Source organism: Eptatretus burgeri, chromosome 5, assembly GCF_056783735.1.
Source record: "Eptatretus burgeri isolate ZD-2024b chromosome 5, Ebu_testis_v1, whole genome shotgun sequence".
Classification (NCBI taxonomy): Eukaryota; Metazoa; Chordata; class Myxini; order Myxiniformes; family Myxinidae; genus Eptatretus; species Eptatretus burgeri.
The window spans coordinates 21,543,687-21,559,001 of NC_140965.1; the positions used below are offsets into that span (position 1 = coordinate 21,543,687).

A 15,315-nucleotide genomic window follows, 5' to 3' on the forward strand; every position below is an offset into this window, starting at 1 on the left:
GTTTGCTGATATTCTTTTGTTGGTTCATAAAGAACACAATATATAGATTCTTACTTGTTGTGTATACAAATTATATTCTTGGTCATAAAGAACCATAGTTAGTTGAAAATATATGTATCTTTTTGTGTAAGTTGTTTTTGAAAGGTAATTTTTGCTTCCTCATGACCTATATTCAAGTTATAATTGTTGAAATGTATCCATTGTTTTATAGAGGGGTGGGGTCTTGATGGGCCGGTTGGGATGATGGAGGGGGGGCTTTTCTATGAAGCAAGAAAGTGCGGGCGGAGCTTTCGTGACGTAATGACCCACTTGGAGCTACTCAGAAGAGTGGGCCACTTCTGGACGAGACTCCCTTTTTACCACCTTGCCGCTCCATCAAGATCCCATCTCTAAAAAATATTATAATTGTGGTGTTCCTTTTCCACTATGTTTCTAAGTAACAGAGGGGCAAATGTGGAGCTGTTGAACAGCTCCCAAGATGAAAGCAGCCAAATTAACAGGATTACCTTTTCTTAAAATTGAATGTAGCATTTAATTGAGGTAGCCAAAGCATTTAAAATGCTCTCAGTAAGCTACCATTTTTGACTGTTGGTAATCAAAGCCAGTCGGCTATATATATATATATATATATATATATATATATATATATATATATATATATATATATATATATATATATATATATATATATATATATATATATATCTCTCTCTCTCTCTCTCTCTCTGTGTCTGTGTCTGTGTCTGTGTCTGTGTCTCTGTCTCTGTCTCTGTCTCTTTGTCGTGCAGCTGAACATCTGGCTTTCTTGTTGGCCCTTGTAACAACATTCTTTGAGCCTTGGGCTCAGAGAAGTCCAATTATAAATCAGCACTGTTTTGGTATAGTTCAAAGGGGAACATCTTGTAGCAGAATGAGACGATAATATATATTGTGATAAAGATCTGCCTGATCAATAACAGATCTTCTTGCTTGTGAAAAGATAAATGCTTTGTCAGGCCAGGAGAGAATATTTGCTGAGGTGTTGTTACTTTCAAAGAAACCAGATGAGCAGGAAAAGTATATATAAAGTAAACCAAACTGCTTGCGGGCCAGAGTTTTGACTGGGCTGGTATACTGTAGGTATTCTGTGCCTTTCTACTCTTGTGTATACACTTTTGATGCGCATTAAACCTCTTCTCTACGACGATTGGTGTAGTCATTGCTTGATTGCAGACCCTGATCTCGACATATATATATATATATACATACATATATACATACATATATATATATATATATATATATATATATATATATATACATACATATATACATATATATATATATATATATATATATATATATAAATATATATATATATATATATATATATATATATAATATCTGTACACTACATACATACATCTGTACACACTACATGGCCAAAAGTGTGTGGACACCTGCTCATCAAACATCTCATTCCAAAGTCATGGACATTAATATGGAGTTGGTCCCCCCTTTGCTGCTATAACAGCCTCCACTCTTCTGGGAAGGCTTTCCACTAGATGTTGGAACATTGCTGCGGGGATTTGCTTCCATTCAGCCAGAAGAGCATGAGTGAGGTCAGGTACTGATGTTGGGTGATTATGTCTGGCACACAGTCGGCGTTCCAATTCATCCCAAACGTGCTTGATGGGGTTGAGATTAGGGCTCTGTGCAGGCTGGTCAAGTTCTTCCACACTGATCTTGACAAACCATTTCTGTATGGACCTCGCTTTGAACACAGAGGCATTGTCATGCTGAAAAAGGAAAGGGTCTTCCCCAAACTGTTGCCACAAAGTTATAGCATAGAATAATCTAGAATATGATTGCATGCTGCAGCATTAAGAATTCCCTTCACTGGAACGAAGGGGCCCAGCCCGAACCATGAAAAACAGTTCCAGACCATTATTCCTCCTTCACCAAACTTTACAGTTGGCACTATGCATTCGAGTAGGTAGTGGTCTCCTGGCGCCTGCCAAACCCAGATTTATCCATTGGATTGCCAGTTGGTGAAGCGTGATTCATCATGCCAGAGAACACATTTCCACTGCTTCAGAGTCCAATGGCGGTGAGCTTTACACCATTCCAGCCAACACTTGGCATTGCGCATGGTAATCTTAGGCTTGTGTGCGGCTGCTCGGCCATGGAAACCCATTTCATGAAGCTCTCAAAGAAGTGTTTGTGCTGATTTTGCTTCCAGAGGCAGTTTGGAACTCGGTAGTGAGTGTTGCAACCGATAACAGACGATTTTTCCATGCTATGCGATTCAGCACTCAATGGTCCCGTTCTGTGAGCTTGTGTGGCCTATCACTTCGTGGCTGAGCTGTTGTTGCTCCTAGACATTTCCACTGCAAAATAACAGCGCTTACAGTTGACCGGGGTAGCTCCAGCAGGGCAGAAATTTGACGAACTGACTTTTTGGAAAGGTGGCATCCTATGACGGTGCCATGTTGAAAGTCACTGAGCTCTTAAGTAAGGCCCCTTCTACTGTCAATGTTTGTCTATGGAGATTACCTGGCTGTGTGCTTGATTTTATACACCTGTCAGCAATGGGCATGGATGAAATAGCCGAATCCACTAATTAGAAGAGGTGTCTGCATACTTTTGGCCATGCCGTGTATAATACACTGATGAGCCAAAACATTATGACCACTGACAGGTGAAGTGAATAACATTGATTATGTTGTTACAATGGCACCCGTCAAGGAGTGGGATATATTTTGCAGCAAGTGAACAGTCAGTTCTTGAAGTTGATGTGTTGGATGCAGGAGAAATGGGCAGGAGTGAAGACTTGATCAACTTTGACAAGGGTCAAATTGTTATGGCCAGACAACTGGGTCAGAGCATCTCTGAAATGGCAAGGCTTATGGGGTGCTCCCGGTCAGCAGTGGTGATTGCCGACCGACAGTGGTCCGAGGAGGGACAAACCACAAACCGGTGATAGGGTGTTGGGTGCCCAAGGCTCATCGATGCACGAGGGCAAAGAAAGCTATCCCGTCTGGTCCGAACCGTACTGTGGCACAAGTCACAGAAAATTTTAATGGTGGTCACAGGAGGAATGTGTCACAATCCACAGTGCATCACACCCTGCTGCGTAGCCACAGACCGGTCAGAGTGCCCATAATGACCCCTGTCCACTGTCGAAAGCACCTACAGTGGGCACGCAAGCGTCGGAACTGGACCTTGGAGCAGTGGAAGAATGTCACCTGGTCCGATGAGTCCCGCTTTCTTTTAGATCACGTGGATGGCCGTGTACGTGTGCGCCATTTACCTGGGGAAGTGATGGCACCAGGATGCACTGTGGGAAGACGACAAGCCGGTGAAGGGAGTGTGATGCTCTGGGCAATGTTCTGCTGGGAAACCCTGGGTCCGGCCATTCATGTGGACGTCAATTTGACACGTGTCACCCACATAAACATTGTTGCAGACCAGGTACACCCCTTCATGGCAATGGTATTCCCTGATGACAGTGGCCTCTTTCAGCAGGATAATGCGCCCTACCATACTGCACACATTGTTCGGGAATGGTTTGAGGAACATGATGAAGTGTTCATGGTGTTGCCCTGGCCTCCAAATTCTCCAGATCTCAATCCTATTGAGCATCTGTGGAATGTGTTGGACCGACAAGTCCGATCCACGGCGGCTTCACCTCGCAACTTACAGGACTTGAAGGATCTGCTACTAATGTTTTGGTGCCAGATACCACAGGACACCTGCAGGGGTCTTGTAGGTAGAGTCCATGCCTCGGCGGGTCAGCGCTGTTTTGGCGGCACACGGAGGACCAACAGCATATTAGGCAGGTGGTCATAATGTTTTGGCTCATCAGTGTACATATACATATTATATATATGGTAGAGTTATGGCCTGGCCTTCGAGGTTTGCCACAAGGGGAAGCGCTCGAGTTTCTCTTGAATACCCAGCCCTGAGGCCACCAGTCACGGATAAGTCCGTGGCTCGGCGGATTGCTAATCAATCAACCATAAATGCCAATTGGTACTACCAATTGTGGTAGGTGTCACCCCATGTGGTTACCTTACCTTTCACAGATCATATCAAGGGGGCTTGTGCCCTCAATGCTTACTTGTCTTAACTTTGCTGATCAGGTGTAGCCGAGCGAAGCTGCCAAGTACGCACCGGCTAACGTGTAGAGCCAATCGGTGGGGTAGAACCTCCCAGGTAACACTATGTGTGGGCTATGCTTGATCAATGGGGGAAAAGTCATGACGAGCTGGGTACATTTACAATAACAACAATTTATCATTAAAAAGGTGAGGAAAGGTATGTGTCACAATAAGCAAGTGATTTATTACAAAAAAGAAAAAAACACATGCAGCAGGGAAAGCAAGGATGAGTGAGATGCAGCAAAAGAAATGCAATTATTTATAAAAGCAAAGAGACACAGGGCAGAGTAATACCGATCAATTGGATCTTATACATACTTAACTTATTATATACATCACTTTGGCACCAAATCGGAATAATCACCAAAAGGGTAGATAAGCAAGAAAGAAAGATGAGAAAAATGTGAGTTGTTACATGGCCTCTCTCACCACGCATTGCCCGATGGAACCATGCTCTCCTGCGCTGAGGGGAAGGCAAGGGAGAACTGGAACAGGATAGTGGGGTGTCGCTGTGCAACTGGATTGTTAAGATTTTGCACTCCACCTCAAGACCAGCTCCGAAAGCAGCCTCCGTTAGCGCACCAGAGAGCGATTGTGCAGAGAGTGTTTGAAGCCGGATAGATTTCCAAAGAGCGCCAGAGCTGAGCCGAGCCTGTTCAAAGCTGTCAGTGGGATATTTGTACACCCCCAAGCAGGGTGGAGTCCAAGTCCCAACGGGCGAGGCCGTGCCGCCCGAAAGCCAATCCCCGCCAACCTCGTTTGGAACGTGCTGGGGTCATTGGTCCCAGACCTTCCTTCCTCCATGCATCACTTGCTCCATGCACCCCTCCAGGCTAGAAGTGTCTCATTCGGTGAGATGGCTCATGGAGTGGAGTTCCCGACTTAACACGGGGGCAGTGTGCATTGCTCCCCATTGGCAGTGGAAACATCCTGGAGAGTTGCAGATGGTTCCTTAGGCAGTGCCATGGTCGCCACCGACAGCTAGGAACAACAGAAATGCCAGCGCAGACATGCGCTAGAAGGCAGTGAGCTTGGTTGGTCGTGGCGTGCCGAGCGGGGGCGAAGTGGTGCCCCGATTAGGCATGATGGTGGTTGCTGTCATCAATCAAAGGCGAATGGTTGAGATGGTGGCTGAAGCAGTGTTTGAGGTGGGAATGGCACTTGGTGGAAGATAGTCGTCGAGACAGAAGAGCGTTGGCTGAGGTACGGTGGTTGAAAGACAGTTGTTGTAGTCTTGTGGGGTGGAGATGGCTGTGGCGTTTGTAGTTGGAGAAGGGGGGGGGGTGGTTGAAGTACGGTGGATCTAGCGAGTGAGCGTTGAGATGTGATTGAGTGATGGAATGTGAGTTTGTATGAAGTGGTTTTAAAATAAATATGCAATAAAAGTTTGTGTACAATTTTACTCAGTGGTGTCGTGATTGTGGTAGTTGTAGCGAGAGTGTGGTGTGCTTAGAGGTGGTATGGCAGTTGAGTTTGGGCATGCGGTTTGAACTGGATTTTGGCACGGATATGCAATTGAGGTAGTGCGCACGGTGCCTCGCTTCTTGGTGGTCATCGCGCATGCCTCCAATTGTGGCTTTAAAGCAAAAGAAAGAAAAATGGGGAGAAAAATGGGGAAAAACCTACCTGAGACCTACACAATGCATATCTCCTTTGTAACCCACTAAACATAGGGAAAGGACTGTCTGGAACACTTAAGAAATAATCTACCTTGGGATCTGCTGTATGGTGGTTGCCATTGCTGAGGGAGTGATGGTCCGCAAAACCGTAACAATATTGTTGCAGATCCGGGGTGGAGGGTTCTTGGACGATCGCGTCAATCGCCGTCCGTACCCAGTTTGGGTTTTCACACCCAACCACCGCCGTCTCTGGGGTTACAACGCCGGCTGGTTCGGCACAGTTCTCGGGTTGCGCGTCTCGAATCACGGTACCAAAATACACCTGTATCTTGCCAGCTGGGGGAATAGACCCCGGTTACAGACTGGTTTTGTCAGAGACCGAGCGGAGTCTACCAATCTGTAACCATTTTCGTTTTTATATCTAAATCGAGCGAATCGTTCCTCGACGTGGGACGAACCAATTCAAAGCGGCAACTTCATACAAACCAGTCAGATTTATTGGGGACATCGGGGAAACATGACACAAGCAAAACATTCATGACAATGTTTTAATTAATCCATAACCCGTTTTAACTAGAGAGATACGGGTTACGGGTTTCGAAGGGGTCCCTAACGAGATAAGCCTTAAACGACATGCAAACAAAACATGGACAGCATGCAGACAAGACAGAGTACTTGCTGATGTTTCATGGACGAGAGGAAAGTGTCAAAAGCCCGAATGCGGCTCGTGACAAGCCAATTTCAATGGATTCGAGCACCCAGCTCGAACACGCCGTGTGGCAAGATGGCGGAGCCGCACTCTTTCTTCTCAAGGGACCGCTTTCACACGCCCTCCTCAGCGCGTTCTGTCCCTGCGCAATGTCGACGGCACAAGACCGTCAGATCGATGATGGATTTCAGCTGGTTTCGCACAAGCTCCAGCATACAAGTCCAGGCCTGGCCTGTTCACCAGGCCTCCTTCACGAAGCAGATCGCAGACAGACACAGCCGTCCCCTACACAGCACATCACGACTCCCACCAGTTGTTTCTCATCCAGCCGAGGGCAGACAGACCTCATGCAGTCCTTTCCCTGCCTTTCCTTCGGCCCTGGCTCGCTTATCCAGGCCACAGAAGGCAGACCCGGCGCGCCCAGGTCCAGTTTCTCTCCCGGCAGAATCACCACCGTCTTTCCTTCTTCTGCCGATCGCACACTCGACCTCAGGCAGATCCTCTCCCAGCCGATGGCAGACAGACCTCATTCAGTCCCTTCCTTGCCTTTCTTTCGGCTTGCTCTTTACGAAAATCCGATCGCAAATACTCTCACACAGTTTTTCCTACTGCCGAATGCAAACTCGACCTCAGCGCTCTCGTCACAGATCCACACTGCCCTTCCTTCGTTCGCTCGCCTCGAAGCCACTGCACAACTCCGTCCTCTCAGTTTTTTTCCACCTTGTGTTTTTGGGGCGCGCCCCTTTTACGAAGCCGACAAACTCCTCCCTTTAGTTTCACTTCCTTCTCGAGGCCAACTGGGCGGGGCCTCGTCCGGAGAGGGGAAGGAAGATGAAGTCTCTCGGTATACCACCACTGCTCAAACAAATATCAGCCTGTGACACCTCCCGAAACACATGTAACGTCAATTTACCGAACAACCTGGCTAAACATGCATTTAATGGGGGATCTGGGCTAATTCTATATTTAATAGCATACGAAGGGCCATTTCCGTAACACTACCCCCACCCTTTCTCCCAAGGCTCTCCCGAGCCTCCATCTGGGGCAGCCCATGGCAATGGCCCTGTCTAACGTACAGCACAGATCTCCCATTTACTCTAACCCACAACATGGGAAGCACTTAACTCCAAAAACCAAAGTGTCACAGTAAGATTGGCATGTCCCTATCCTCGTGTGTGGGGTCACCAATCTAACAAACAAATTCACACTCTATGCACACTACTTAACATTCTAATTATGGATTTGAATGGGAGGGCATTCAATTTTACTTTTAACACCAATATTTGCATAGGAGCAGAACATTCAAAGGTTCAAAGTTCTTTCACGTGTCCACTCCTTCATGCCCCCTCTAGGCAGTGTTGTCCATTCACCCCTGAGGGTTTCCTCTCTTCGTGGCCTTATTGGCCTCTCACCAGGTGAGTTCAGTCGGCCTAGTGGCCTAATCTCACAGAGTTCTTCGGCCCACTGAGCCCACAAAATGGCATGAATCTTCGGCCGCAACGGCCCACAAAAGCACTTTGGCCTCAATGGCCCACAAAAATGCTTCGGCCCTTATGGCCTACTCACAAGCAGCAGCAGGCAACAAGCCCTGTATTGGACAGCAGGCGACGCAGCAATGGTGGCACGATGATATCGATGGTAAGCAAATGCAGTTTGGAGGTGTTCTTGAGGACACAAATGGGTGTGATGACCTTAGACCAGGTGAGATGGAGTGTACCCTTAATCTTCCTTGCCTGACCTGTTTTGGTTAAGTTCTCTTTTTTTCTTCTTACAGACAGGATGGTGTGTTTCTTACTCAACTGTTATCTTCGTGGATGTGTGCTCATGACATAGTGGTGGCCTCTCTGGCACTTTGAGAGGGTGACCTAGCCTGGCCCTTGTTAACAAATTCTCCCATCAACACTACTCGTACCAGGTGTCACGCATGAATGGTGCGGAGGAGAGTCCATCGAACCTAACCATTTACTTTTAGCTCTAAACAACGAACCAAACCTTGTGATGGCTCGAATGATCCTAATGACCCATTTTTCCCGACCTGGCACACTGTTCCATTCTATTAAACCTGGGCAAGGCCCTTATTTGTCTTTTTCTATTTGGTGGTGCCAGGCATAACTCGCTGGCTGGGGAGTGTGACTTCTACTAGGCCTTTTTGCCTGCTTCCAATCGGGGGTGGAGGACACCCAGCGACCTCGGGGTTCACCTGAGTGTGCTTCTGGCGCTCCTAACCAAGGGGTGGCTCTCTCTTGCCCACATACTGTGTCCTCCCAGCACCCACACTGTGCTCTCATAGCACCCATACTGTGCTCTCCTGGCACTAAAATCTACCATGCTCTTCTGGCACTGAACCAACCGTGCTCTCCTGGCACTGAACCCTACGGTGCTCTCCTGGCACTGAACCCTACGGTGCTCTCCTGGCACTGAACCCTACGGTGCTCTCCTGGCACTGAACCTTACGGTGCTCTCCTGGCACCTGACAGCCTTCACCTGCCAGGAACCCCCCAAAGCCCTGGTGCCCTATTTCCCGACTCACCAACTTCCAATACCATGTCACACTCCCAGCCAGTGTCCCATACCTTGGCCTGCACCTACCCCTCACAGTCTGCCTGCACAATAGAACAGCAGCCAGAATCCATGTCAAATCCTCTAAGTCCCCCTAACTTACACTAACTTGGTTAAGAGACTCCTACCGACAGGGTACGTTGTTCGCACTCACTCTCCTCATCTGCACAATCACGCCATTCACCCAAACACTTTAGTCACTCATTCCACAGTGCCACACACCCAGCCCACAACACCATCCAACCCCTTTCACTTTTATGTGAAAACAAAAACACACCAGTCCCTCGGATCCCACTTGGTCATCAAATTTAACTGCTACACTTTTTCATCAAACCCCAATCAATTTGTCACTACGTCTGTCGTCCGTTGGCCTCCTCCATACTGCCCTAATCGTTTATTTCCAAAAATTTAAACGAAACATCAAAATCTCTTCACCAGCCCCATGGAACCTCTGCATGGTTCCAACCAGGCATTTCAGTCTTTCCTCAAACAAACCACTTTTTGTTATCCACTTGTTTCAGGTGCGTTCAACGCTCTGCCTGTTATGTCTCCACTGCTTTTTTCCAATAATCACCCAAATCCACTCGTGCCACTCTTATGCCTTCTGTCATCTCTCAATTTGCAATCACTTTCGGTCCAATTTTCAATCAATTTCTTACATCCCCATATGGTCTGCTTCTTTAGCTCATTCGAAGGGGAGTGAGGGAACGAATCCTTCATTTCCCATTACATGACCCCGCCGCCTCTCCGCTACGGCTCAAAGGGGTCACGTTTCAATTGGGGTTGTGATCCACCCCCTCCTTTTCTCCAGGGTTCGTGGAAAAAAGGTAAACCCCAATCGGTGGAACGGCCTCTCCCTCTTCTCCAGGGTTCACGGAAATCAGGTAAACCCCAATCGGTGGAACGGCCTCCCCCTCTTCTCCATAACTCCCTGAAGACAGATAAACCCCACTCAGCTAGCCAAACCCCTCGTGTGCTCAGAAAGGTTTGAAGACCAAGTGACACACACCAGTGCCGCCTGCCACTCATCTGCGCTCTACTCAAAAGTTCCTGTGAGGCTGATAGAGTAATTAAAATCCAATTTCCAAAGCCTGCTCCTGGATGCAGCACCTCCAACTCTGCAAGAACCCATGCGGAGCTGTCCATTATGGTTTTCGTCACCTGTGTCAAGTCCTGTCCTGGTGGCATTTCTATTTCCCCTTGCACCTCAAACCTATTTCCTACGTCACCACCCATTCCATGCCCAGGACTCCCACACAAAACAGGCTCCACCCATTCCAAGGTTAGGTGTTCGCATTCCACACTTTCAACCTTGCCTGCGTACTGACCAACCGCCTCGCACTCCAGGGTTACATTCCCGAACGCCATGTGAGTACCCACACACGTTTCGGCCTTAGCAGTACACACCAGTGCTGTAATCTGGACTGTGGGCTCACAGCATTCATTAAACATGCATTTAATGGGGGATCTGGGCTAATCCTATATTTAATAGCCTACTAAGGGCCATTTCCGTAACAATATATATGTTTCAATGTGACACTGTAATAAATAACCATGTCTTGGTTGAGGTGCAGGTATAGATAATACATTCTCATGTGAGAGGTGGGGGAGGGAGAATAAATAATAATAATTAAAAAAAAAAACACTCAGGCCAAAATTTCAATTAGGTATTTAATTTCACAATAAAGGTGTTTGTTCCTCAATGTGAAATTAACCAATTATATTGGGTGCGGATAATCAAAGGTGGTTTTTTCCGTGATGAGCAGGAAAGATGACTAAAGACACGAAGGGAATATTATAACTGATTCAAATGGAGAAGAGTGGTGGTAAGCTGAAGAGAAAGTGATGACGAGGGGTGTTTACAAAATGACACAATAATCCAAGAAATGCCAACTTTATATTTTTCAACACGGAGCTGTATCTAATAATAGGTCAGAATAAAAATCCATCCTTCCAAATTATATACACTTTCTCCTCTTCTCCTAATGGCCACTATTATTCCCCCATTCTTGTGGGGTTGGCCTGTTAAAGGTTGGCCCAAATCTTTCACGAACCAGCTGGCCAGGCATGACATTTGACTAAGGTTAGGACACAAACTTGGAATTTGTTCAGGGTACTTGCGATAACTCACCTACTCTGCACGAAGGACACCATGGGATCTTTACCATCCACCAACTAATGCTCGCAGACAGAATGCCTAGTTTAATGTCTATCCGAGGAACGGCACACACATCAATGAATCACCCTACCTGTGAAACACCGGGATGACAGTTTATAGCTGGGTTGAGATTCAAGCTTAAGGGGAGTGTATGCACATCTATGCCACCCGGCCAGCCCCCCAAATTACACATATTGTAATTATAAATCTAAAAATCAAAAAGTTGGCCTTTCTTTGACTACTGTGAATGTCTCATTCCAAAAAACACATTCTGAATGCCCCATGTGCAGCAAAATTATTCTGGGATGTCGATGATAAGAGCATCTTCACCCTCTGGCCCCCCCTCGTCGCTTGCTTCACCTCCTGTGTCACTGAAAACGAGCGTAGCGAGCGAAGTTAGCTGCCCTGGAGGCAGCTTGCCACTACAAAATGAAGATAGAGAGTCTGGAGGCGAGAGAGACAACTGTGGGGGGGAGGGGGGTGAAACAAGGATGGGAAAGGATGTGTTAAGTATTACGTGATGGTGCCGGGTAAAAAGGGCATTAAAAAGATGAGAAAAAGCTTGTGGTTCAGATCCTATGTCAATAGAACAAAGCTGTTGTCATCCACAGCAATTTCTGCACAACCATTCTCACTCTAAACTATCTTTATCAGAAACTTCCCTTTATCAGTCTTCAAAAGGTGAGATGTATAATATTAGACAACACTGTGGAAGTTACATCGAGTTCAAATTTGTAACTCAACGACTTATATTCACCAAAAAAAGAAAACCTACCCTTCAAAATCGTTATTAATTTATTATTTTGAATATAACCCTACATCGATCGGTTAGTTCCGTGAAATTAAGTGCTTTTTCAAGCTGTAAAACATAAATGACAAAATAAACGACAAACTCAGACTAATTACAATTATCTCACTTTGTCCGCCTGAGCACGTTTGCCCCGGGGTGACCTGTTGTGCCGGGATCGGGGTTGCCGGGTAGCTTGGCTGTACCCTGTGGGGTTGGGTGTTGGTGAGGACTGTGCACCTTTTCCCACCAAGGGGGGTGAGCATTCAGGAAGGGGTGGTGAAGGAATCTAAAGCAGAAAATAAGCAGCAGCAAAAAAATATATAAACAAACGAAAAAAACATCAAAAGCAAAAATGAATGGCAAAAAAATTAAAACAAAATTCACAACGGAAGCAGAACAATGGACATTGATTAGAAAAGAACATTGCAAAAACGAGAAAAACCGATTCAAATGAGATTTACGGTATTTATTCCTCGCTTCTTCCATCCATGGAACCACCTTCCAGCTGTCTCACCCTTCCCTTCAGGACTTCTAGCAGGCAGTGGCACCGCTATCTCTAGTCACCCACAATTCTGACTGATGATCTTTATTACCCCTATTAACACTTCCAAACCCAACCATCTTATTTGCTATCGTCAGTATTTCCTCCCCTCCTTTCTCTCCTCTTTTCCTATCTGTTAATTCCTTTGACGTTTGTCCCTCTGCCAGTTCTAACTTGCTCTTCCATGAGCCTCAATCTTATAAAGAAAAAAATAATTATATATATATATATATATATATACATATATATATATATATATATATATATATATATATATATATATATATATATATTTTCTTCTTCCTCTTTCGGCTTGCTCCTGTTAGGGGTCGCCACAGTGGACCATGTTCCGCATAATGATTTGGCATAGGTTTTTACGCCGATGCCCTTCCTGACGCAACCCTGGTCGCCTCTTACGACACACAGGGATATGGTACACCTATTCTAACCGGGGCATACACCGGGCCCAGTACAACTGGTGCTCATTTCGCCGACCTCGGAAGGATGGCAGGCTGAGTCAACCCCCTGGTGTTTTCGACTTGGTTTTTATATATATATATATATATATATATATATATATATATATATATATATATATATATATATATAGATATATATATATACACATTATACATATATTAATTCAGTGTCCCAACGTTATATAATATGTATAAAGCCTGGTGTTGGCGCAGTGGTAAGGGCAGTGGCTTGGGACCCAAGAGGTCCTGAGTTCAAGCCCCGTTGGGCCACTGAATTAATACACCAGGGGGTTGACTCAGCCTGTCATCCTTCCGAGGTCGGCGAAATGAGTACCAGTATACTGGGCCGGTGTATACCCCGGTTAAAATAGGTGTACCATATCCCTGTGTCGTAAGAGGCTACCAGGGTTGCGTCAGGAAGGGCATCCGGCGTAAAACATGTGCCAAATCACTATGCGGATCACACAGATGATCCGCTGTGGCGACCCCTAATGGGAGCAGCCGAAAGAAGAAGAAGAAGAGCTATATATATATATATATATATATATATATATATATATATATATATGTATATATATATATATATATATATATATATATATATATATATATATATATATATATATATATATATATATATATATATATATATATCTAACACTTAACTACAGACCTATCAGCTTCTTTCCAATCAGCAACATTATTGTCTACTCTTAAGGAGTTTGGATGTGTCCACAATCCACAAGAATATATATATATATATATATATATATATATATATATATATATATATATATATATATATATATATATATATATATATATATATATATATCTAACAGCTTGCAAGATACGTAATTGCCCTCACATTGAAACAATACACAATCCCACCATTAAAAGGCACGACATCCACAACAAATGGATTTCTTTATGTCATCAGTATTTTTTGCACTTCAACCTTAGTTTTTAGGAACAATGCTAATGGTGGCTGGTGTGGTAGGATGGCCTAAAGCTTCACCCACTCGCCTCTGTGCTGTTAAACCTGGGTTTGAATCTCGGCACATTTATAAACTGTCATCCCGATGTTTCGCATGCAGGGCGAAGCATCTGTGTGTGTCATCCTTGGAAAGACATTAAAGCTGGAGGACCAATATGCCAGCACTGGTCGTTGGTGGATGTTAAACATCTCACGGTGTCCTTCATGCAGAGTAGGAAAATTTTCACCAGCACCCTGAATAAATTACAAATTCCTGCCACCCACAATCGTCTATCCTGCGTAGGAGTGAGAACACATCAAGGCTTGTAACCCTAGCCAAGAGGAGACGGATTCAACAGAACTGAGGATCTGTAAAAAGTATGGTTATGTTGATGATAATGGTGCTAATGTTGTTAGAACACTTTGTCAATTGCCTGGTGATGTCCTTGCGATCTACATATTATGAAAGTAGCCGTATTTCTCCGTCCGTCACTCTGTCACGCTCATTTCACTGGGAGAGCATTATGGTTTTATGTCAAGCACTAAACGAGGCCTCTATGGAAGTGCACGTCATCCCGGCATTCAGCACTCAATTCATCCCATTGCTTCGCCGACGGCAGTTGAACAACATCACTCCTATATCTGATTATCTGACATCCGCAGGTGACAGGTTGAATGCCAGACGCCAGGATGATGGATTTCGTAAGATGGCGGCATAGTGAGGCGGTGTAGTAAGATCGTGCTACGACTGGGATATCATTACGGCATTATGTCTTGTGCTAGGCTAAGCCTTTACGGTGGTGTATGATTCATGACTCGATGAGAATTGCATTTTGCAACCTGAAAAAAAAAGAAGACAAAAAAGGTCTGATCCCTGGAAACATAAAACAAATTCATTATTGTTGTTTTTTTGGTGAATAATCACTCGTATTACTAAAAAATACCGACTTGTTGTCAGTAAATACAAATCATATAAATATGTTTTTGAAATATTGATTGTTAATAAACGGTATTACTGTACTGCAACGTATACAAGTTATGTTGTTTAATTTCCGACAGCAAAGTGACAGATTCAATGCAAGTTCATGCTGAAGTTCATGCTGAAGATATCTCCTAATGGACCAGTCTTCCATGTGAAATATGTACAAGGATGTACTCATCCAAGAGCCTCAGACATTATGGAAATAAAAACGTGAATATTTATTATCAATCTAAATTACTTCACGAATAGTACATTTTTCTCTCAAAGTGAATGTGTCAACCTAACCCGAAACAATCTCTCAAAATTGTTCCTAGCTGACACATAACAAATATGGTGCACATCATCCCTTCCGAATTGGCA

General features: G+C 44.9%; 1 protein-coding gene across 5 annotated transcripts in view; it reads right to left on the reverse strand.

Moving 5' to 3' along the window:
* Positions 1-10,686: 10,686 nt before the first annotated feature.
* The window catches only part of INO80E (INO80 complex subunit E), a 40,295-nt gene continuing 35,666 nt past the window's right edge, over positions 10,687-15,315 (reverse strand). For 4 of the 5 annotated variants that reach the window (XM_085881018.1, XM_085881019.1, XM_085881021.1 and 1 more), the window contains 2 exons: positions 12,105-12,263; positions 10,687-11,650 (listed from right to left, as the gene is read on the reverse strand). In XM_085881018.1, coding sequence (XP_085737144.1) covers positions 11,584-11,650; positions 12,105-12,263 — 226 coding nt within the window. In that variant the 3' untranslated portion in view covers positions 10,687-11,583. The remainder of the gene's footprint in view (positions 11,651-12,104; positions 12,264-15,315) is intronic. The other variant, XM_085881023.1, reaches the window with a different exon arrangement.